Source organism: Capricornis sumatraensis, chromosome 5 (genome assembly GCF_032405125.1).
Source record: "Capricornis sumatraensis isolate serow.1 chromosome 5, serow.2, whole genome shotgun sequence".
Lineage (NCBI taxonomy): Eukaryota > Metazoa > Chordata > Mammalia > Artiodactyla > Bovidae > Capricornis > Capricornis sumatraensis.
The window spans coordinates 49,655,630-49,681,389 of record NC_091073.1 but is presented as its reverse complement, the minus strand read 5'-3'; the positions used below and the strand labels follow the sequence as shown (position 1 = coordinate 49,681,389).

Sequence of the window (25,760 nt, the reverse complement as noted above, 5' to 3'; positions counted from 1 at the left end):
TTCTTTATCACTGGCACCACCTGGGAAGCCCCAGTGTGTTATGGGTTATGAGAATTCAGTAAGTAATTTTAAGCAAGAGGGTGATGTAATCATATTTTTAATATAATTGTAGCTTCTATGTGAGAATAGATGGTATGAAGTAATAAGAAAGCTCAGAGGCCAGTAGTGTCATCCACATGTACTTATTAGAATGTTGCTAGAAATAGTCTGACAGGCCACTTGAAAATATATATTGGAGAACAAAAGCTTAGAAATGAATGCCAAGGGAACAAATAAAATGGCCATGTTCCCAGAATCACGTTTTGCTGATGTCCACACAGTTGACTTTTGAGTCATTTATTTCTCCAAAGTTAGATTTTCCTAAAAATCTTCCTAAGAACTAAGCAGCTAAGTGAGATTTCAGAAGTAAGAGAACCTACCACTAAACAAGTTAACAACAGAAATCTGCATTTCATGATCTGGATTCAAGGTACCTCTGGCTTGTTGAAAAAGCAATTCAGTAGACCGATATTGTTACTTTCTACAGTCAGTGGTTCACAGAGCTCTGCGGTAGGCCCTGGGTGACCTGACCTGGCCAGCCTTTCCTGTCTCCCTGCCTTTCATTCATTCCACCCCAACCACATCGTCCTTCCTTCTCTGCTCCTCTCTACTCCAAGCCAAGCTCTTTCCTCTCCCAGCACCTTTGTATTGCCTATGCCTCTTCCTAGGAAGTTCTTTCATTGGTCTCAGTGCCAAGCCTTCAGGTTTTCCAGGGAACTGGAAAAAGTCCAAGGACTTGAAAAATGAATATTGTTTCAAAAATATGATTTTTTAAAAATGGTAAAAATAAAATTAACAAATTTAAATTAAGTATATATAAAACACAACACATGCCAATTCCGTTAACTGCTAAATTTAAATATTCGTAAAATTTTATGCTGTTGGTAATAATTTTTTGGTCAGATTCCTGAGTATGTTGAGAAGTCACAGCCAAATGTATATTCTATGCGTTCAGTTCAATTCAGTTCAGTTGCTCAGTGGTGTCCGACTCTTTGTGACCCCATGAATCGCAGTACGCCAGGCCTCCCTGTCCATCACCAACTCCTGGACTTCACCCAAACTCATGTCCTTTGAGTCGGTGATGCCATCCAGCCATCTCATCCTCTGTCGTCCCCTTCTCCTCCTGCCCCCAATCCCTCCCAGCATCAGAGTCCTTTCCAATGAGTCAACTCTTCTCATGAGGTAGCCAAAGTACTGGAGTTTCAGCTTTAGCATCATTCCTTCCAAAGAACACCCAAGACTGATCTCCTTTACAATGGACTGGTTGGATCTTCTTGCTGTCCAAGGGACTCTCAAGGGTCTGCTCTAACACCACAGTTCAAAAGCATCAATTCTTCGGTGCTCAGCTTTCTTCACAGTCCAACTCTCACATCCATCCATGAACACTGGAAAAACCATAGCCTTGACTAGACGGACCTTTGTTGGCAAAGTAATGTCTCTGCTTTTGAATATGCTATCTAGGTTGGTCATAACTTTCCTTCCAAGGAGTAAGCATCTTTTAATTTCATTCTATGCATTACAAGTAGCCAAATAAAATTCAAAGGCAAAATTATAAAATCTACTTGAAGATTTCTACACCATATATATATATATATTTATATTTATATTTATATTTAATGTGGAACATGGGTGCGGAGAAGGCAATGGCAACCCACTCCAATACTCTTGCCTGGAAAATCCCATGGATGGAGGAGCCTGGTAGGCTGCAGTCTGTGGGGTCGCGAAGAGTCAGATATGACTGAGCAACTTCACTTTCGCTTTTCACTTTCATGCATTGAGGAAGGAAATGGCAACCCACTCTAGTGTTCTTGCCTGGAGAATCCCAGGGAAAGGGGAGCCTGGTGGGCTGCCGTCTATGGGGTCACACAGGTTGGATACGACTGAAGCGACTTAGCAGCAGCATGAGTGCATTTTAATATGCTTGCCATGATGTGTGATGGAGTTTCTAAAATTAAAAGTGTCAAAGTCCTATAAATGTCTTAAAATGGCCCTGCTTCAATACTCACTAAATTAGTACACACTAGGTGACTGCATATGGTTGGAAGGATAAAGAAAAAATTTTGGAGAGTCCTCATGTATCTTTCTTTCTTGCCTCACCTCTTCCCTCCAAGCTAAACATTTTCATTCAGAGCTCTCAGGCCTAACTATATGGGGCCAGTATGTTCCTTCCTGAAAGGACATGAGATGCAAGAGGAAATAGGAAGGAGATGACAGAGAGAACAGGAGTGTGTTGAAAAGGCCAAGCCCTAATTCTAAGTAGTGTAAATATGGACTGGGCAAGTTCACTTCAACCAAAATTCATTCTGGGGTTATTATGGATGCAATGTAAGAATAACAGGAGTAAGAGTGTCCAAGACAGCCAAAGATCTAAGATGAGTTAAAGTTATTAACAGAGGCTGGAAACAGCAAAAGCTTCTCTGATTCCTCTCCTCCCATCAGAAGAGGTGGGAAGTCTTACTGTTAGAAAGAGCTCCTGACAACTTCATGCTAAGTCACTTCACCATGTCTAACTCTTTGCAGCCCTATGAACTGTTGCCCGCCAGGCTTCTCTGTCCGTGGGATTCTCCAGGCAAGAATATGGTAATGGGTTGCCATTTCCTTCTCCAGGGGTCTTCCTGATCCAGAGAGCAAACCCACAACTCTTACATCTCCTGCATTGGCAGGTGGGTTCTTTACCACTAGCGCCATCTGGAAAGCCCCCCTGGCAACTTTGCTACTCTCATACCCACAGGTTCCTGGCAGGACACTGCAGGCACTATATGAGAGTTCAGAGGAGCTATTTTCCCCTGAGTCCTTGGTCTCCCAGCTCTCTGACAGTCTGTCACCTTTCTGGCCGTCAGTCTCTTTCTCTCCTCCTCTCTTTGGGGGGCCAAAGCCCAGGCAGTTCTTTGTGCTGACTTCCTCTCTGTCTTGTACCTGGCAGACATTTCCCTTTTCCTGCCACAGTTTACTCCAGCTGCTGAACATTTCCTAAAACTGCAGTGAGGTGGACAAAATGAAGATTGAACTGAGAAATGACAGAAATCTTTGAAAGCATAAAAATTTTTGTAAACTTTTAAAATGTCTTATGGCAGAAAGTGAAGAGGAACTAAGAAGCCTCTTGATGAAAGTGAAAGAGGAGAGTGAAAAAGTTGGCTTAAAGCTCAACAGTCAGAAAACGAAGATCATGGCATCCAGTCCCTTCACTTCATGGGAAATAGATGGGGAAACAGTGGAAACAGTGTCAGACTTTATTTTTTGGGGCTCCAAAATCACCGCAGGTGGTGACTGCAGCCATGAAATTAAAAGACGCTTACTCCTTGGAAGAAAAGTTATGACCAACCTAGATAGCATATTCGAAAGCAGAGGCATTACTTTGCCAACAAAGGTCCGTCTAGTCAAGGCTATGGTTTTTCCTTTGGTCATGTATGGATGTGAGAGTTGGACTGTGAAGAAGGCTGAGCGCCGAAGAATTGATGCGTTTGAACTGTGGTGTTGGAGAAGACTCTTGAGAGTCCCTTGGACTGCAAGGAGACCCAACCAGTCCATTCTGAAGGAGATCAGCCCTGGGATTTCTTTGGAAGGACTGATGCTAAAGCTGAAACACCAATACTTTGGCCACCTCATGCCAAGAGTTGACTCATTGGACAAGACTGATGCTGGGAGGGATTAGGGGCAGGAGGAGAAGGGGACAACAGAGGATGAGATGGCTGGATAGCATCACTGACTCGATGGACGTGAATCTGAGTGAATTCCAGGAGTTGGTGATTGACAGGAAGGCCTGGCATGCTGCGATTCATGGGGTCACAGAGTCAGACACGACTGAGCAACTGAACTGAACTGAACTGATAAACATTTTTTAATTAATTTATTTATTTTAATTGGAGGCTAATTACTTTATAGTACTGTAGTGGTTTTTGCCATACATTGACATGAATCAGCCATGGATGTACATGTGTCTCCCATCCTGAACCCCCCTCTCACCTCCCTCCCCATCCCATCCCTCAGGGTTGTCCCAGTGCACCAGCTTTGAGTTCCCTGTTTCATGCATCGAACTTCTATCTGTTTCACATATGGTAATATGTATGTTTCAATGCTATTCTGTCAAATCATCCCACCCTTGCCTTCTCCCACAGAGTCCAAAAGTCTGTTCTTTATATCTGTGTCTCTTTTGCTGTCTCACTTATAGGGTCATCATTACCATCTTTCCAAATTCCATATATATGCATTAATATACTGTATTGGTGTTTTTCTTTCTGACTTACTTCACTCTGTATAAACTTTTTTAATTGGAGTATAATGGCTTTACAATGTTCTGTTAGTTTCTGCTGTACAACACCATGAATCAGCTCTATGTATACATGTATCCCCTCTCTCTGGAGCCTTCTACCACCCCCATTCCATCCCTCTAAGTCATCACAAATCACAGAGCTGTGATGACTTAGAGGGATGGAAAGGGGGTGGTAGAAGTAAGCCACATATTCCACCATTGTGTCCACAAGTTTGTTCTCTACGTCTGTGTCTCTGTTCTTGCCCTGCAAATAGGTTTATCAGTACCATTTGTCTGGATTCCATATGTGTGTGTTAATACACAATATTTGTTTTTCTGTTTCTGACTTCACGCTGTATGACAGACTCTAAGTTCATCCACATCACTACAAATGACCAAATTTTAGTTTTTTGTGTGGCTGTGTAGTATTTCGTTGTATATTAATGTATGTACCACATCTTTATCCATTCATCTGTCGATGGACATTTAGGTTGCTTCCATGTCCTGGCTATTGTAAATAATGCTACAAGGAACATTGGGTCCATGTATCTTTCGGAATTATGGTTTTCTCAGGGTATATGACCAGTAGTGGGATTGCTATATCATATGGTAGTTCTATTTTTAGTTTTTTAAGGAACCTCCATACTGTTCTCCATAATGGTTATATCAATTTATATTTCTACAAACAATACAAGAGAGTTCCCTTTTTCCACACCCTCTCCAGCATAAAATTTCTGCAAACTTTAGAACTAGATTTTTTTTTTAAGTGATTGGAATTTGCTGCTGGCTTGTAGACTTGGGGAGAATTGGGCTAGTTACACAGGAGACAAAGGTGAGTGACTGGGCTGCAAATGGACCTCTGTGCTCCTAAGAAAGACATAGAGTCACTCTCTGTGGCTCCCAACAGTCACTTGTCTACCTGCCATCTCATAGTAGCACCTGTGCAGGTGTGTGCAACCTGATTAGAACGAGAATATAGTGTTTATTGTGGTCACAACCACTGTGTTCAGACATCCTGAATGTCTAACCTAGGTGACTTATTTTCCCCAGTTCTGTTTCCCACACATAAAACTATCTCATTCTTGAGAGAAAACTGCTATTAAGCACCCAATTTTTTGTTGAGATTTGTTTGCCTAGAGGCTGCTTTTGTAGAAGCTGAATAAACAGCAGTCAAGCAGCTTGATTTAAGCATTTTATAGCTTAAAGCAAAATGCTGGTCCTGACTTGAAGAACCATGTGCAAATTTCCAAACTGAGAAAATAGAAATGAGATTGAAGAAGCTAAAGAATATAAACTATGTACTTTAAATAGGAATTGTAATGATAAGCAAAATAAAGCAGGAGCTAGGAACAAAGGTATAAAAGGAGACTGAAATACATGCTGTAAAGCACACATATTCCAAAGTATTTTCTATTACCAATTCAAACTAACAAGATAACTAAGGATTTCACTTAGAAATCCATCAGGACTTTTAAAATAAAGTATTGAATAAACACATTAAAAATGCATTATATGTAGAAATTTTAAATTTGTTTGAAGCTGTAGATGGATTGAAGTAAGTAAAAAAGATTGTCATAAAATACACTTGTATCTAGAAGTTTCTTACATAGAGAATTACTCCAGTTGAGAAACCAGTAAAGAGAATGTAGTCAGAAAAACAAAGGGAAAATTAATACAACAGCCTATCATATGAATACAACATGTTAAGGCCTCATGTTTTACATCTTCTTTCTCTAAACTCCTCATTGAAGTGATCGAAGCAACATAACAGAGAAAATGCTGTACCATTTTTGGACTTTGAAAGTTGAATGAGCTTCTTGAAGAAGTAGGATGTGGGAGGAAAATGTGGGTGAGAATGGAGTGAGAGAACATTAGATGACTCCTTGCTCCTGGCCCCGATTCTTTGAGGCTGAGGTTAGGGCTCGATATCAGAAACACAGATGATGCCATAGGGGGTGGCTGTCAACAGAAGTATGGAAAGTCAGGTGTCTCCACACATTGAATAACACAGAATGCAAAACCTGTTAGAATCACAAGTGGAAAATTACAACCATAATTCAGCGTGTGATTTCAGTATTTTGTCTGAGTCCTTGATGGATGAAGCAAAGAAAAAATAAGTGAAGACCTAGACAAAAATGTATGGGAGAAAATTAACAAGGATATTTAATAAAGAGAAAATTATACCCTACTAATAAAAAATACATGTCTCTTTCATATGTCCACTGGACATTTGCAAAGAAATAAGTTTGAATGAGGCTCTGAGAGAGTCTTAATAGATATCAATAAAGTATGACACCAAAAGCAGGGATCATTAAGGTCACATATTCCAGCACTTAAAAATTTTTAACTATTTTTTTCCCTGAAAACAATACACAGCAAAAACTGGGAAGAGGGAGTTATTTGCAACATTTATACCAGACTACATATCCCAAATATGTGAAAAATTTGTACAAATAAGTAAGAAGATAAATTCCAATTTATGGGCAAATTACATGAAAGGCTACTTCATGTAGTTTTTTTGTAGCCCAAAAAACTACAAATAGGTAATGAATAGTTAGCATAAATATCATTTTAACTTTTCTAATAATCAGAGAAATTTAGATTAAGAGATTTTACATAGAGTAGCTAAAATGAAAACTATTGTCAATGTTCAGTATTGATAATGTATTAAGGATTTGCAGTGCCATCATTGTTAATATTTTTGGTAAGTATAACTTGGTACAAAATTTTTGAAGGGCAGTTTAGCAATAAGTACTAACCTTTAAATTTTGCTTTGACCAAGCAATTCTGCTTCTAGGAATTTATCCTAAGAAAAAAATTAAACAACTATACAAAGATATAGAAGGATGCATATGGTAGAAGTACTGTTTATAACAGTGAAAAATGGAAACAACCTCCAAAGATTCCCATAATTGTAGATTGGCTTTCTTCATTAAAAATGACAGTGTCTCAGTATATTTTTTCAATATGGAAAGGTGGCAATGAAATAGTTTTAGAAAGAAAAAAAACAGGACTATTATGATTCTATATTTTTTAAAAGAAAGAAAAGTAAGTGTCTGCGTATATACGGGTATATTCCTTATGTGTAAACATAAGGAAACCTGGAAGTATTTACACTAAAATATTAGCAGTGGTCATCTCTAGGTAGAATTGTGAATTTTCAGCTTTTTTAAAAATGCTTCTATATTGTCAGTTTTTTCCCAATAAGTGTAAAGTTTATATAATCCACTAAAATATTATGATTATTTCTATTTTGAGATGTAAAATTATATAAAGTACAAACTAGTTTGTGTCACCTTTAATTCCACAGTATCAGCAAGTATTTCTGTCAGCTCTAGTAAACATTTCTTTGATGATTACAAGAACAAAACCCTCAAAAAAGGATGATAGAAAGGTTTAAATTCATTCACATGTCCTTCTGCAGATCAGTATAACTTCTGAATAGTATCAGACCAAAAAGGTTTTGTATTGGTATTCTGTTTCTCTGAAAATGAGTTCTGCAGAGCTGTTCTTTACCATGGGTTTCTTGAAAATAACAGAATACTACTTAGATTTCTAGGAAATGTAAATACTGGTGCATTGTCTTCTCTTGTGGCCCACTGTTAGTGACACTTCTGCCACATAGTTTACTTACCAAACTATTCTGAAAGAGATGAATCAGTTGTCAAAAATGGCTCAGTCCCTAGGTGATTTGAATATTTTACATGAATTTCCTTTTAAATAACTGTGTGACTAGAGTATTCCTCTATTTACTTCAGTTAGATGTATCTGCCTTTCATATAAGAGAGCATTTTCTTCTGGAGATGGGAACTAGGCTCTGGGGAAATGCAGAAAGGGCAGTTTCTTTAAGAGAGAATAACCTCAAAACCTTGTCTGTGTTCATTACAGCATTTAAGTAACTATGGTTTTGGAAAACTTGCCTTTTCTCCCATCAAGAGCCCTCACTCATGTGCTCATTTTATTTAATATTCTTTGCATGCTTTTGATAGGCGTGACATAGTGAAAAGGACATCAAAGTAGAAATCAGTTGGTCTGGTTTCTAGCTTTTTAGTAACTGTGTGACCCTGATGGTCAGCAGCTAAGACTCTCGGTTTTCCTTCTCTATAACAGTGCTCAGGATCCCTGATGTATCTCAAATGATACTGACTTAGAAGTCAAATGAAATAATTGAGCTGTTGGAAAACCACGATGTCCTGTACCAACACCAGGTGCTTCTTGAGGTGTGCAAGGCTCTGAATGCTATGGGGGATGCAGAGATGAGCAAGGGGTGACCTCTCCTTGTGGAGAGGCTTCCAGCCTGGTCAGGAAGATAAGTCCTCAGCAACCCCTGAGACCAAGCTAGGAGGGGAAGGCAAAGGACATACTCTGGACTATGAAGACTTAGATATGACTAAAGAGACTTGAGTTGCATTATGGTGTCATCTACTTAATAGTGTCATAACAGAGAGCCTACTAGCCTTCTTGGGGGTGGAAATGAAAAGGCGCAGGGAGGTAAGCTTGCCCTAATGGAAAGAGTTATGCCCATTCTCTCATTAAAATCTATAAGTATTAAAAGATTCAGGGCTGTTTTATTGTTCCTTTATTCTTTATTTTTGAGCCAGTCTTACAAATCAACATGAATAGAGCTAAGCCTACAATTCTTAGTGCATTCTGTCTCCAGAATTTCTCCCCAAAATGCTGATGTGGGCTTTTTTTTTTTTTTCTGTTTCTATGATTGCAACAGCGAAGTTCAGCTTCATTTTTGCCTTTATAAACATATCTCCACTTAGACAAGCAGCAAAGAGGAGCAGTTTTGTAAATTAAAGGATTGCAGCCTGTGAAATTCTCTCCCATAAAATTCCAGTAGTGTATGAACATCAGAATATTAAGGGGGAAAAAGTCAGACTTAATACCACTGACTTTCAGCCAGTCTTGAATAAATCATAAACAATCGAGTGAATTTGTTTTATGAGTGGTCAAGATTCTGAGGTGCAGACGTCTGTGATCTTCTTTGGTTATTTTGCTTCAGTTTCAGATGGCCGGAGAGATATCATACAGGGTTTCCCAGGCAGCTTAGCAGTGGAGAGTCTGCCTGCCAATGCAGGAGATGCAGGTTTGATCTCTGGGTCAGGAAGATCCCAAAGAAGGAAGTAGCAACTCACTCCAGTATTCTTGCCTGGGAAATCCCATGGGCAAAGGAGCCCGGCAGGCTCTATAGTCCATAGAGTCACAAAGAGTCAGACACGACTTAGTGACTGAACCACCACCACCACCAGTGGTATCATGCAGTACTATGAAGTTTGGCAGGTGTATCAGAAATGCATTCAGCTCTCGTTGCAACAAGAACAACCAGAAAGGACTGGAATGGTATAAACAAAAGTGAAAAGGCTTATTTTGTCATTTGTAACAAGTCCTCCTAGGATTAAGGGCTGGAAGCAGCTTAACAAGGCCATCAGGGACCCAGGCTCTCTTCATTTTTCTACTCCACCATCTCAGCAGAGAGAGCTCCAACTACATATCTGTTGCCGTTATTGTCATAGAATGGCCACTGCCCCATTAGGGAGAAAGCACTAGGAGCAATAGGCAGAAGGACATGCCAGCCAAATCCATTTGTTTCTCTTTAAAAGCTTGTATTAAATCTGAGCAAGTAGCTACTTCCCTGGAGGTCCATTGGTTAAGGACTCCATACTTCCAATGCAGGGGGGACAGGTTTAATCCCTGGTTGGGGAATTAAGATCCCGCATGTCATGCAGAGGAAAACATTAGGATGGTAAAGATTAGAGATCTCTTCAAGAAAATTTCATGCAAAATTGGGTTCAATAAAAGACAGAAATGGTATGGACCTAACAAAAGCAGAAGATATTAAGAAGAGGTGGCAAGAATACACAGAAGAACTGTACAAAAAGGATCTTCACAACCCAGTTAATCACAATGGTGTGATCACTCATCTAGAGCCAGACATCCTGGAATGTGAAGTCAAGTGGGCCTTAGGAAGCATCACTACGAACAAAGCTAGTGGAGGTGATGGAATTCCAGTTGAACTATTACAAATCCTGAAAGATGATGCTGTGAAAGTGCTGCACTCAATATGCCAGCAAATTTGGAAGGCTCAGCAGTGGCCACAAGACTGGAAAAAGTCAGTTTTCATTCCAATCCCAAAGAAAGGCAATGCCAAAGAATGCTCAAACTACTGCACAATTGCACTCATCTCACACACTAGCAAATTAATGCTCAAAATTCTCCAAGCCAGGCTTCAACAATATATGAACTGTGAACTTCCAAATGTTCAAACTGGTTGTAGAAAAGGCAGAGGAACCAGAGATCAAATTGCCAACATCCGCTGGATCATTGAAAAAGCAAGAGAGTTCCAGAAAAACATCTATTTCTGCTTTATTGACTATGCCAAAGCCTTTGACTGTGTGGATCACAACAAACTATGAAAAATTCTGAAAGAGATGGGAATACCAGAGCACCTGACCTGCCTCTTGAGAAACCTATATGCAGGTCAGGAAGCAACAGTTAGAACTGGACGTGAAACAACAGACTGGTTCCAAAAAGAGTACATCAAGGCTGTATATTGTCACCCTGCTTATTTAACTTATATGCAAAGTGCATCATGAGAAATGCTGGGTTGGATGAAGCACAAGCTGGAATCAAGATTGCTGGGAGAAATATCAATAACCTCAGATATACAGATGACACCACCCTTTTTGGCAGAAAGTGAGGAAGAACTAAAGAGCCTGTTGATGAAAGCGAAAGAGGAGAGTGAAAAAGTTGGCTTAAAGCTCAACGTTCAGAAAACAAAGATCATGGCATCCAGTCCCATCACTTCATAGCAAATAGATAGAGAAACAGTGGAAACAGTGTCAGACTTTATTTTGGGGGGCTCCAAAATCACTGCAGATGGCGACTACAGCATGAAATTCAAAGATGCTTACTCCTTGGAAAAAAAGTTATGATCAACCTAGACGGCATATTAAAAAGCACAGACATTACTCTGCCAACAAAGGTCCATCTAGTCAAGCCTATGGTTTTTCCAGTAGTCATGTATGGAAATGAGAGTTGGAATATAAAGAAAGCTGAGTGCCGAAGAATTGACGCTTTTGAACTGTGGTGTTGGAGAAGACTCTTGAGAGTCCTTTGAGCTGCAAAGAGATCCAACCAGTCCATCCTAAAGGAAATCAGTCCTGAATGTTCATTGGAAGGATTGATGTTGAAGCTGAAACTCCAATACTTTGGCCACCTGATGTGAAGAGCTGACTCATTTGAAAGGACCCTGATGGTGAGAAAGATTGAAGGCAGGAGGAGAAGAGGATGACAGAGGATGAGATGGTTGGATGGCATCACCGACTCAATGGACATGAGTTTGAGTAAACTCTGGGAGTTGGTGATGGACAAGCAGGCCTGGCATGCTGCAGTCGATGGGGTCTCAGAGTCAGACACGACTGAGTGACTGAACTGAACTGATGTCATGCAGTCCAGCCAAAAAATATAAATAAATAAAAGAGAAAAAAGCTGAGTGAGTTTACCCACCTAGCATTTTTCACTTATGTCTCATTGGTAAGAACTCATTAGTGGACATGGGCACCTCTAGACCAGTTGCTAGAAGGTGACGGGGGAGAGGGATTCCCTAGACGGCAGCTGAATCAGCCTACCTACCCAACAACGTCTGCCCACAATTGCTGGTGGTACAGATGTTTATGCCAAATAAGAATTTTATTATCACTGTTTGCTGCTGCTAAGTCAGTTCAGTAGTGTCCGACTCTGTGCGACCCCATAGACGGCAGCCCACCAGGCTCCCCTGTCCCTGGGATTCTCCAGGCAAGAACGCTGGAGTGGTTTAACCATCCTCATTTAGCCTCTTAACTTGTCCTTTTCTATATGTTTCGTTTTCTCTCTTGGTATCTTGGTACCTTTAAAGGCTGTTATCATCAGGGAAGCTCTCAGAGCACACACTTCTCAGGTTTGAATGCTTCATCTCTCCCACCAAGTTCATCGTTAATTTGTAACCATGCAAAAATTAGGTGCAGGCACTATTTGCAAAACCCAGCACTTCTTTCTGAATCTGTATAGAATTGCCAGGACACGAAACCATCTCAGAAGGGAGAAATTTAAAAGGAATGCTGATTGTGAAAATAATCTTAAATTATTTCAGGAATGCAGGAGTGGATAAATACTCTATATGGTTTTCGTGAGAAAGTTTTAGTGCCACTGTGTGGTCTGTGGACCATTCAGCCTATGTGCTAACTATGCCCTCTGTGGTTTTTAACCAGATGCCTAGGGTATATGCTGCACCTTCAAACCATTAAATGAAGGCTAGTTTTTGCCTTTGATAACCTTTCTCATAAAGGGTAGTAGAAAGAGCATATAACCCTTGAAGCTAAAAGCAACATTCATTTCTCACAGGGAAAAGTGTTTGGGGTTTTGTTTTGTCTTGTTTTTTGCCTGTTTTAAAGACTATGGAATGTATATAGATGTTTGTGCTTACTAATATTTTTGTTCAATGCTGATTTCTTTTATTTTGTAATTTTACTAAAAATTGCATCCCATAGCTTCATATTTTCTAGATTGCATTTTGCATACCCTAACACATAGCAGCAATCATGGTTTTGTATCTCTAAGATAGGAGCATCACTTCATAGTAACTGAAAGTTAAGGATTTTTAAATTAACTATAAATGAAAATTATTCAAAATTACAGTGTTTTCTTCTCTGTCTTAGAGTAATAGAAGGACAAAGAGATAGTGTATTGGTTGAGAAGTTTTGGAACCAGGCAAAGCTGATTTCTCATCAGGTGTCTGCCATTTACTGTCTCCATTTCCTCATTTGTTGTTGTTGTTGTTTGGTCAGTAAGTCGTGTCTGACTCTTTGTGACCCCATGGACCTCCACTATCTCGTGCATACGTTCATGCTAAGTCACTTCAGTCATGTCTAACTCTTTGTGACTGTATGGACTAGAGCCCGCCAGGCTCCTCAGTCCATGGAATTCTCCAGGCAAGAATACTGAACTGGGTTGCCATGCCCTCCTCCAGGGGATCTTCCCAACTCAGGGATCAAACCTGCAAGGATTGAACCTCCATCTCTTTATGTCTCCTGCATTGGCAGGCGGATTCTTTACCACTAGTGCCACCTGGGAAGCTCAACTGTCTCCTTAAGTGTGCTCAGATTCATGTCTATTGAATCAGTGATGCTATCTAACCATCTTATCCTTTGCCTCCCTCTTCTCCTCCTGCCTTCAATCTTTCCCAGCATCAGTGTCTTTTCCAATGAGTCTGCTCTTCGCATCAGGTGGCCAAAGTATTGGAGCTTCAGCTTCAGCATCAGTCCTTCCAGTGAATATTCAGGGTTGATTTCTTTTAGGATTGACTGTTTGGATCACCTTGCAGTCAAGGGACTCTTGAGAGTCTTCTCCAACACTCCACTTCGACACTCAGCCTTCTTTATTGACATTTCACATGACTACTGGAAAAACCATACCTTTGACTATATGGACTTTTGTCAGCAAATTGATATTTCTGTTTTTATGCTATCTGGGTTTGTCATAGCTTTCCTTCCAAGGAACAAGCATCTTTTAATTTCATGGCTGTAGTCACAATCCACAGTGATTTTGGAGCCCAAGAAAATAAATTCTGTCACAGCTTACACTTTTCCCCCCTTCTATTTGCCATGAAGTGATAGGACCAGATACCATGATCTTAATTTATTTAAATGTTGAGTTTCAAACCACCTTTTTCATTCTCCTCTTTGACTGTCATCAAGAGGCTCTTTATTTCCTTTTCATTTTCTGCCATTAAGAGTGGTATCATCTGCATATCTGAGATTGTTGTCATTTGTTAACCAGAGGCAATTGTTCCTACTTCACAGTTATTTGTAAGGATGGAACTAAGGAATATAATGTGGATATTGTGCTAAGCACAGTCTGAGAGTATAACTTAACTCATTAACTGGTGGGCATCTATATTAATACAACAAACAAGATGAAGCACTGGATTTGGAAGCCTGGCAGTATTGAATATGACTTTCCCCTTCATTCATGAACAGTACACTAAAGCAGAGATTCAGTCTCTTACATTTCATTCCTCTATTTGTTGTCCTAGTGCAAAATTTTAATTTAAAACTTAAACAATAACTAGTCATTGTCTGGAAAAAGCTACTTACATTTTATAACCTTGAGCCCAAAACCATGATCATCTTCCATATGGACAAAATTCCATCTTTAAGTAACATCATAAACTCTTCAAGAAGCAAGTGAGAGTAGTAACTTCTTATTTTGCTGATTTGGCAAACAGATTTAAGAAAAAAAAAAAACTAAATGCCTCAAAGATTTCCAGAAGTATTGCATTATCACCTTTGTCTACTCCAGCTAAGCCCTCTTACCATTGAAGATGGTATAACCCGCTTCAGAATCACAGTACCAAGTACCCTGGCAGATAAATCCCAGTGTGGTTGGCCCTGGGAATATTTACATTGAACCATATTAACTACAGTGAAGCAGGTCCTTATTTTAATTTCCTCTGCTAGGTTATAAATTCCTTGAGAACTTTTCTCTGAAAAAGTAATTGTGCATACCTTCAAGCAGTTTATAATCACATAGTACTCAATTGTGTGCTCGTGTGTGTTCAGTGGCTAAATTGTGCCTGACTCTTTGCAACCCTATGGATTGCAGCCTACCAGTCTCCCCTGTCCACAGGATTTTCCAGGCAAGATTACTGGAGTAGGTTACCATTTCTTCTTCCAGGGAATTTTCCGACGCAGGGATGAAACCTGCGTCTCCTGCACTAGAAGGTGGATTCCTTACCACTGTGCCACCTCAGACCCAGTAAATCATGGGAATTTTACAGCCATTAAAACCACATTATAAAAAAAAAAAACACATTATCTCATTTTCAGTATTTAATAGCTGAGTACTAAAGACTGGAGAATTTTAAAACTGAAAAGTTTCAAATTGTCCCATTTCCTACCACCAAACACAGCCACTGCAAACATTTTGCAAATTTTTTTAAAACTTATTTTAGTCACATGTACAATAATTTGATTATATTACCTTCATAAATATTTGAAATATGGACAGTCTGTCAAGTGACTATACCAGTTTATTTAAGCATTCCAGTTTCCCTATAGTTTGACATTAAAATATTTGCCAGTTATTTCCTTGGGATAGAGTCCATGAAACAAGTCAAAGGTTTTATACATTTGAGCAGTACATGAGTACATACCCATTTTCAAATATATTTGACCACTCTAGGTATCAACTTAAAAAAAAATATTGCTTCTTTGATAGGCAGATTATTTCAAATTGCCTTTTTTAAATTAATTGAAATCCATTCTAGAACTTGGCAAGGTTTAAATAAGTAAAATAAAATTATTTTGGCATATGGTATGAAATGAAGAGCTTAATTTTTCCCTAATATATTGCTGTTTTTAATTTTCTGATTTCCACTTCTGTCTTTCAGTTTTACAGGAGATTCTAAACTTGCCTCAAGTATGCGCTATGTGGAAACACAATCAATGCAGATAGGAGCATCTTACATGATTCAGTTCAGTTTGGTAATGGGCTGTGGCCAAAAATATACCCCACACATGGACAATCAGGTGAAACTAGAGTATTCAACCAACCATGGCCTCACCTGGCACCTCGTCCAAGAGGTAAGTCTATTTTCTCTAAAACTTGTGATAGGTAGACTTCACCTTTTTACACAGCGAGCAGAGAATTCAAATTCTAAAAGTTTAGGTTTGGTTGAAAAGGAACAATATTATTTGTAACAGAATTGACATAAACTCAGAAATGGATTACAAGGATGCCATATTTTGCACTATCAGATACTAAAGGGCAATTAAAAATCCTGAAAATATGGTAATAGATATACTAGGATGGTGTTTTCAACATTATTTTCTCTAGCTCTTTTCTTTGTTAAAGTCTCTTTCTTCTTTCCCTGTAGCATGTCTTCATCTGTTCTTTTCTGTCTCTTCACCTGCAAGTAGACCATACTAAGAATATATCTCCAGCCTTAAAAACAAAAAAGAAATACATAATTCCAGGTTCTTGAAATAAAACGTACTTCTTTCTATATACATACTGGTGATTCATACATTCAGTATGATATTTAGGCATATACTACTGATATGCCTAAATATCATACTGAATAGGGTAATGTTACCGGGTGGTGCTAGTGGTGAAGAGCCCACCTGCCAATGCAGGAGACATGAGATATGGGTTCAATACCTGAGTCAGGAAGATCCCCTGGAGAAGGGCATGGTAACCCACTCCAGTATTTTTCCCCAGTAAATCCCTTGAACAGAGGAGCCTGAAGGGCTACAGTCCATAGGGTCTCAAAGAGTTGGACATGACTGAAGCGACAGTATGCACCAAATAACAGTGTGACACTAACAGGTCAAAAAAGGAACCCTAATCCACTTTCTGTTTTTCCATGTGGCTATTAGAAGACATTTCATTGCCTTGTGGCATCTCATTTATTTCCCAAATATTTTAGCTTCACAGAAGGAAAATTTATGGATTGTATCCCTATTGCAGATGGTTAAGATTATAACATTAGATTTCTCTAAGGTCTTTTTCACTTGTTTTGAGTGAGTAAACATATTGCTCTGAGGAAATAGAAGCTGAGTTAAATTTTTGCCTGATTCTCTTTTAGGAATGCCTTCCAAGTATGCCGAGTTGTCAGGAATTTACATCAGCAAGTATTTACCATGCCAGTGAGTTCACACAGTGGAGAAGAGTCATAGTGCTTCTTCCCCAGAAAACTTGGTGAGAGATGACATCTTCAGATATGACTGTCACTTTGACTTTTACGTCTCTTCTAGCATGATGAATATGAAGAAAAGTTAAGCACAAGATGGCAGTATGCATTCCTTTTTTTTAATTTTAGGATTAAAAGATCTTTCTTTTTGTACTGGGGATATTTGAAAAATAGAGCTAATGAAAATTTGGTTTCCAAAGTGTCCTAGCTTTTCCTCATCTCTCTTTTTGCCTCAACTTTCCATTTTATGGGAAAACTCATTGAGCCAGTTTCTTTGCGTTTGACATATAAAGGAGAATGATACAGAAATCTAAAAACTCCTGTGTCAAAAGTTTGGATTGCAAATCTGTTTTCTTCCTGCAAAGGCCTACTTTTAAAAGCTTAACATGTCCTTTTTTCTCTAATTCTCTTACAGTATTAATGAAGATCAGCCCAGGCAGAAGCCACAGTAACTAGGGAGAAAGTTTAATATTTGATAATATGAAAGAGAAAAAGCACATTTTCCCCAAATATTGCATTGTTTCCTGTTACACTGATCACTCCGGGGCCTGTTTGAGGAATAGACTGTAGGATAAAGAGTGAAGACAGGAAGACCAGTTCAGGGGGTGTGGCGTGGTCCAAGCATTAAATGTTTAGGTGGCTTGGAGTATGACTGTAACAGGCATGGCAAGAGCCATCATTTGTGAACTTTGTTTTAATGAAGTCAGACTTGTTGATGGACCAGATGGGAGCTGGGATAGAATGGGAAGAATCAAAAACAGTATCTAAATTCTGGGCCTGGGAAAAGTGTCAAATGGTAGTACCACTGACTAGGAAGGAAGAGGCTGGAGGAGTGGATTTAGGACAGTGGATTAAGTCATATGCTTCTTATGTTTTGTGCTATGAATTTTGAGATACTTATCTATTCAAGTAAAAAAGCCAATTGGACTTAGGAATCTGGAGCTTAAAAGGTGGGTTGGGCTTAAAAGTTAAAAACTATGAGTACTATTTAAACCCTGGAACAAGATAAGCTCACCCAAGAAAGAACCTTTGACCAGAAATTAGAACACCTTAGTTCTCAGTATATCTCTGTTAATGACTGACTTCATGCTTTAGCCATTCACAGCCTCTTCAAATGTAATTCCTTACGTGTATGATCAAGAGGTTGAATTAGATGATCTTAAAGATCCCTAGCACTTCTGGAGTTCTGTGATTTGTGTAGCAGAAAGGGCATAAAAGAGACAAAAAATTATATTTTTCTGTGGTATCTGCTGTCCTAGACCCCTTTTTTAAAGAAAATTACTAACTAAACCCTTCTTGAACTATTTTATAGGAGAGTTAGGCTCTACACAAAAACAACTGGCTAGATAACCACCTAAAATTATTATTATACCTCCTTTAGTTGAACATTGAATTACTGCATTATAGAAGAATGCCTCCTTGATTATTTTTATAGATTTATCATTATGTCAGTTTGAACAAAATGCTTGAACTTTAATTTCCACATATTTTTTATATCCAACTGTGAACTATTTCCTGGATACTCAATTATGCTTTGTATAACAAGTTGTTGCTTTCTCTAACATCCTACTCTTTTATATCTACTGCTGGGAATATAATCAAGATTTATATTTAATTTCAATGATATTCCAAGCATGTCTATCAAGATTATAACAAAAACATTATATCAAACAATTGAAATATCGGTCAGTTTGTGCAAAGCTACTGAGGTGGTATTTTTTTTTCTAATTTGCCCCCATTATTTCACCATTATGTATATTACCTCATTATTTAAAAACCACTGATTTTTATTCATTGACATGTGGGTTAGCATTTCAAAATTATGATGGTAAGATAATCCTGACAATATATTTAAGATTTTTATTCCCAGAGTAAATGTTTTATTCTGGGAATGTTTCCAGAAACACTTTAAATTATTATCCTTAATTACCATAGTTTAGACAGTATCCCCAAAAGTACTGTCCTTTATCAAAAAGGACTTTGCAAGTTACTTAACACTAAAATTGTATGTTGTATTATTATCTCTTAGCTTAAAAAGTACTACTGGATTGAGTTTTAATATAGTTAAAAAGAAATCAAATTCTCATCAATGTTTATTAGGCATGCGTGCGTGCATACTAAATTGCTTCAGTCGTGTCCAACTCTTTGTGATCTATGGACTGTAGCCTGCCAGGATCCTCTGTCCATGGGCTTCTCCAGGCAAGAATACTGGAGTGGGTTGCCATGCCCTCCTTCATTTATTAGGCACTTGAAAGGAAATATATTGATTCTCAAAGTCTTTAGTTTTTACACAACACCTGACATATTGTTGGGATATTCATTAAATGTTGGGAAATTAAATAGAATTTCAATTCACTATGCCTTGATGAACCAAAGAGATGTTTTATTACAAGCCATACCTTTTTACAAACTGAAAAAAAAATCTACTAGATTATTCACTCTTGACAGCTTGCCTTTATGTACATGTAGGTAAATTATTGAATTCTGCTTTTCCAAATTCCCTTCAAAGCCCTGGGTGAGGAAAGTAAAACCATTTCTGGAAAACAAACAATCCAATATAAAGTAGGATATTTATTTTAATATTTCTATTAATGCTTTAAATATTATTGCATTAATTTTTTAAAAAATAATGTTCAACTAGTTATTATCATTGTTTTGTATCTATAATGCTCTAAAGCTCTGCTATAAAGATAAAATATATTTATTCTCTTTGACATTCTTGTTAACTTTCTTATGTGCATTTCAGAGTTTTGCAGATGGCAGGTTTTTCCCAAGCATTGGGAGAAGAAATTACAGTTTAGTTTGAAGCAGTATTCCTTCTGCCAAATCTTTCTTCTGCTGTTTTGATTCAAGCATATGTAACTATAAATTGAACACAGACAAGCAAATGTGATCTGCATTGTCAAAGATCTGTTAACTTTAGAAGATATGCTAGATAGGACAACTTAGATTGAAATATTGAATATGTATACACCTGCTCAAAGAAATTATATTTTATATGAACTGAACATTTGTTACCCAATGAAAATTAATTTCATTTTTATGAGAGACATTTACATAAGAACAGAGCCTAATGAGATCCAAACAGCTGTCAGTTGCTGACTTCATAAACAAATCAACACCTAATGACTGAATGAGTTTCAGAATAATTGAGTAAATGTAATTACAGTCACTGAAGGTAGAAAATACAGTTTAGTCAGCTTTCATTTAATCTAACTCCTCAAATTAGCTAACTATCAAGAGATGACTCAGTAGTATTTTATTTCACTCTAGAAGTTTATAACGCAGGAGGGAATCAAATAAAGAGAAGACTGTCAAGTTTTACTGCGTTTGAAAATCTATAGTTTGGATTTTAAATGCAGGTAAACTTCATTTCATGATCCACGAGGCAGTAGTGGCACATCCAGACTCAATCCAAAGTGCACAGGATTTTCTTCTTAAGAATACTTAATTTTGAGAGACAGACAGAGGCAGGGAGGAGGAAGGAGAGAGAGAAAGAGAAAACTGGCAAATTAAATATTTGTATTGGGGGTGATATTTAGCAGTGACGCAGCTGCAAATCAGTGAGATCACACCTTGTGTTCTCACGTGTGATCAGCTGGAGATTGCTCACACAGCTAATTTTTTTTTTCTCACTAAAAATGAAGCCAATATTCAGCCTCTTTCACTTTCTTTTCTGTTAATTAACATCAGCACATGAAACTGTGGATTGTCATTTTAAATGGAATAATTCACTTTAAGCATTTTATCTTAATGAAATATCTTTTCAGGAGTTCAGAGATACATGTAAGGATAAGTTATTTATAAAAAGGATTTGGAATGTGTTTAATGTGATTGTTTAGAAGCGTAAATTAGGTCAGATTTCTGAAACCCTCCAACCCCATTTTAATATTTGAAACATCAAAACTTCAAAATAATATATGCCATGGGTTTCACATAAGCATGTGATTATAAAGAAAATAAACTATCACCTCTGTCAGCAAATGACCAGAGCAGTCATTAAATTTTTGAGCTGGAAGGGATCCTAGAAATCAGTTTGCCCAATCTCCTAATTTGAGAGGTGAGGAACTAGAAGCTCCTGAAGGCTTAAATTTCCCACTAAAGGTCACACAGCTGATAAATTGCAGAGCCAGGGTCCTTGGGGTCAAGTCCCCTGACTCCTAACACATTCTTCATTCCATTACCTACAGAAGTCAGAAACAGGGTGCCCTTTCCCGGCCTTGTCCATCCACTCATCAATTCATTTTTTAGCAGACTTTTTTTGTACGCTTACTTTATTCTGTTCCTGTGCAAACTACTGAGATAAAAAGATATCCCTGTCTCCAAGAGAACTCACAGTCTAGACACCTGTGACCCTCAGCTTGACTCAGATTGTATCAGTCTTAAAAGAATATAGTCATCCCTTTAAATGACAGTGGTGCATGAGTCTTAATTTACTTGTCTTCTGTTGGGCTCCAAGATAATGTCCCTGCTTTTATAGTAAGCTTTTCTAAAACACATTTCTTAATTGGGCTATGAAAATTGTGATGGCTATTAGATTACAAATATAAACTATTACCATGGAAGGGGACATCTGTCTCATTGTATTTTCCAGGAAGAGCACTGATATGCTGCAAACCTGTGTCTACTGGATGCATCTCAGTGAATCCTGAGATTATCCTACTATGAATAAAAATGCAACATATCAACCACATATCATTAGTAAAATAAGCAGTAAAGGCTTAGTCTGGATTTTAACAGTCTGTTATGTACTTAGGGAGTATTTAATATGTGGATAATTGATCCAGTAGACCTTAATGGATCATTCAGAGCCATTAAAATCAAGTGTGTCTGTAGCTAGTGTACTTGGGGAGGGTTTAATCAATTGAACGGAGCATGCACACCTATTCTGCACATTTTTTTTTTGTTTATTCTCTCTTGTTTTGCACTTTGACCAGATAAAACTGGTCATGGATACCTGAAACTTCCTAGAGGTGAAAAGTATGATGTGATTTTAAAAGCACATTTTGTGGTAGTAAATGAATGGAAACCCTCTTGGCATTTCTCTCAGAAGGTCTTCTTCTTTAGACTTTTTTTTTTTAATTTTTTTTTTTAATTTTGAAATCTTTAGTTCTTAGGTGTGTTCCCAAACATGAACCCCCCTCCCACCTCCCTCCCCATAACATCTCAGTGGGTCATCCCCATGCACCCACCCCAAACATGCTGTATCCTGCGTCAGACATAGACTGGCGATTCAATTCTTACATGATAGTATACATGATAGAATGCCATTCTCCAAAATCATCCCACCCTCTCCCTGTCCCTCTGAGTCCAAAAGTCTGTTATACACAGGTGTGTCTTTTTTCCTGTCTTGCATACAGGGTCGTCATTGCCATCTTTCTAAATTCCATATATATGTGTTAGTATACTGTATTGGTGTTTTTCCTTCTGGCTTACTTCACTCTGTATAATCGGCTCCAGTTTCATCCATCTCATCAGAACTGATTCAAATGAATTCTTTTTAATGGCTGAGTAATACTCCATTGTATACATGTACCAAAGCTTTCTTATCCATTCATCTGCTGATGGACATCTAGGTTGTTTCCATGTCCTGGCTATTATAAACAGTGCTGCGATGAACATTGGGGTCCATGTGTCTCTTTCAATTCTGGTTTCCTCGGTGTGTATGCCCAGCAGTGGGATTGCTGGGTCATAAGGTAGTTCTATTTGCAATTTTTTAAGGAATCTCCACACTGTTCTCCATAGTGGCTGTACTAGTTTGCATTCCCACCAACAGTGTAGGAGGGTTCCCTTTTCTCCACACCTTCTCCAGCATTTATTGCTTGCCGATTTTTGGATCGCAGCCATTCTGACTGGTGTGAAGTGGTACCTCATTGTGGTTTTGATTTGCATTTCTCTGATAATGAGTGATGTTGAGCATCTTTTCATGTGTTTGTTAGCCATCTGTATGTCTTCTTTGGAGAAATGTCTATTTAGTTCTTTGGCCCATTTTTTGATTGGGTCATTTATTTTTCTGGAATTGAGCTGCATAAGTTGCTTGTATATTTTTGAGATTAGTTGTTTGTCAGTTGCTTCATTTGCTATTATTTTCTCCCATTCAGAAGGCTGTCTTTTCACCTTGCTTATAGTTTCCTTTGTTGTGCAGAAGCTTCTTTAGACTTTATATCTCATTTGAATCAGGGTCCCAAGTGTTTCTCTCTGTGTAACAGACTGTTGAAGTTTTTATCTCCACTTAACATAACTTGTCCAGGAAAACCAAGCAAGTTAATGTTTTAGAAATAATAAGGAGAATTTAGCAGCCAGATGTCCTTACTTGGAAAATAGTACAATGTCACACCTCCTCTCAATCCCAAAACAACACCTGCAAACAAAACTTTTGTTTTATATTGAGAGCCAACTGGAAGTCTTCAAATAACTACTGACACATTTATTGTTAAGAAACTGCATTACTCTAAGATAAACACTGTGCATTTTCACCTGTGAAAGACAGTTTCATATAAATATTTATTTTTTAAAATTAGTCTATCTTCCTTTCTTTTCCTAGCATAAAAACCCTACGCAACAACAGCAACAAAATCTGATACTGTATTTTTCTTTAAAATGTCTCAAATTAAGACTGATGTAAACAGATAAGTAGACTTTTCTTCATGATGGAATTGTTGAATCAGACAGTAACTGAGTGGAAATTAAACCACTAAAGAAAAATGATTGGCATCGAAATTCAAGTTCCAAAGAGTTAGTTGTCTGGAGAATTTTGAACTTTGACATTCTTTGTCTGTTTTTATTGCTATACCTTGTCATGTTTTTATTGCTATACCTTGACTTGTTTCTAGGTCCAGTGCCACCCGCTTCCGTTGGAGTCAGAGCTATTACACAGCTCAAGACGAGTGGGCTCTAGACAGCATTTACATTGGGCAGCAGTGCCCCAACATGTGCAGTGGGCATGGCTCCTGCAACCGCGGCATGTGCAGGTATAAGTGTCAGAAGAGACAATTGACTCTGCTTCTCTGGGTGTGTGTTTACAAGGATACCACAGCAGGTGCCATCAGACTTCTAGGGATAGCCTGATAAATAATGAAATAGCCAAAGGAAAACGATCCTCCTTTCTATCCTTATTTTAGATGTAAAAGGTATTATTGCATTTCAACAAGTATAAAGCCATATATTCTAAACCTCAAAATGTACCCTCCTGGGTTTACATTTCAGAGTTTATCAGCTAGCCCTAAAGTCCTCTTTTTTAGTTAATAGAGCTTGGCTATTGCCTCTCCTTCCTTCCCCTGGTAGTCTTAAAGCACAGGTCAAACAGCTGCTGCATACTGTCCTACACCACTTCACCAGAAGCTCAAGGTTGTGTACAGAGGGAGATGGTGATTATCACTAGTGAGGATGATAGGAACACATTTGGATACTTAAAGACTCTAAAAAAGACATAATTTAATCAGAAGGAGAAACTATAAAACATGGCCACAGTTAAGTGTTGGGTAAGCAGACAAACATTTACATGTGACCTTTTAAGCCTACAGGAAAATTTCACAATCCTTCCCCTCTACCCAACCACATGTGCATATACGCCCATATCTTTCTTCATTATCCCCATTTCTACCATTATAGCACTTTCTTTTAAAAAATGGATTCTGTCCGTTTTTCCCCATGTGAAAAACTGAAGGTTGTTACCACCATGTACAAAGACTAACAGTGTAATGAAAAGTCTAGTACAGATGCTAATACCTGAGCAAAACTGAGACATAGGGAATGTTGCAGGTCAGATGGCTGTGGCAGTCACATATGAGTCTATCACTTGTTTACTCAGCCCTCCTATCTCATAGGTGTGACCAGGGGTACCAGGGCACTGAGTGCCACCCAGAAGCTGCCCTTCCTTCCACGATCATGTCGGACTTTGAGAACCCGAGTGCTTGGGAGTCTGACTGGCAAGAAGTTATTGGGGGACAAATTGTAAAACCCGAAGAAGGGTGTGGGGTCGTCTCTTCCGGATCATCTCTGTATTTCAGTAAGGTATGAGTGAGAGCCAAGAGTAAGTGATCAGGGCAGTGGCTATTTCAATATGTGACTGATGTTATGGAGCAGTCTGAACTCAGAAGGTACAAATGTGAACAGTTTTATTTTTTCCCGCTTTGTCTGCTTTTGATTGAAATTGAAGATTACTCAGTTGTGTCCGACTCTTTGCAACCCCATGGACTATAGAGTCCATGGAATTCTCCAGGCCAGAATACTAGAGTGGGTGGCCTTTTCCTTCACCAGGGGATCTTCCCAACCCAGGGATCAAACCCGCATGAGCATTCTTTACCAGCTGAGCCACAAGGGAAACCCAAGAATACTGGAGTGGATAACCTATCTCTTATCTTTTTTTCCTTCTGCTTTTGATTGGACTTTGCCAAATTCCTGTGCCTTAACTCCATTTGAGAAACTCTTATAGTTTTATGCTTGTCTTTGCTTACTACAAATCCAGGTAGGCCAATCTAAAATTCCTGCCCCTCTTGTACCTGATTTAAAGCTCATTACTTTCTTTTCCTCCAGTGCCAGCCATGCTTGTGTCTTGAGGGGCTTTGAGTGGGGCAGGGTCTTGGCCCCTTCTCATCCCAGCCTTTGAAGGGTGTGTGAGCATGTGGGTCTGGGGGTAAGGATGTGAGTGGTGGTGCAGTTTAGAAGTTAACAATAGCAACTCTGTAGCCAGACTGCCTGTTTCAATCTGATCTGCCACTTCCTAGCTATGTGACTTTG

At 38.6% G+C, this 25,760-nt stretch overlaps 1 protein-coding gene across 2 annotated transcripts in view; it reads left to right on the top strand.

Moving 5' to 3' along the window:
- The window catches only part of RELN (reelin), a 536,845-nt gene that overhangs the window by 384,168 nt on the left and 126,917 nt on the right, over nt 1-25,760 (top strand). For both annotated transcript variants that reach the window (XM_068972809.1, XM_068972810.1), the window contains exons 21-24: nt 15,720-15,912; nt 16,917-17,029; nt 23,855-23,992; nt 24,848-25,034. In XM_068972809.1, coding sequence (XP_068828910.1) covers nt 15,720-15,912; nt 16,917-17,029; nt 23,855-23,992; nt 24,848-25,034 — 631 coding nt within the window. The remainder of the gene's footprint in view (nt 1-15,719; nt 15,913-16,916; nt 17,030-23,854; nt 23,993-24,847; nt 25,035-25,760) is intronic.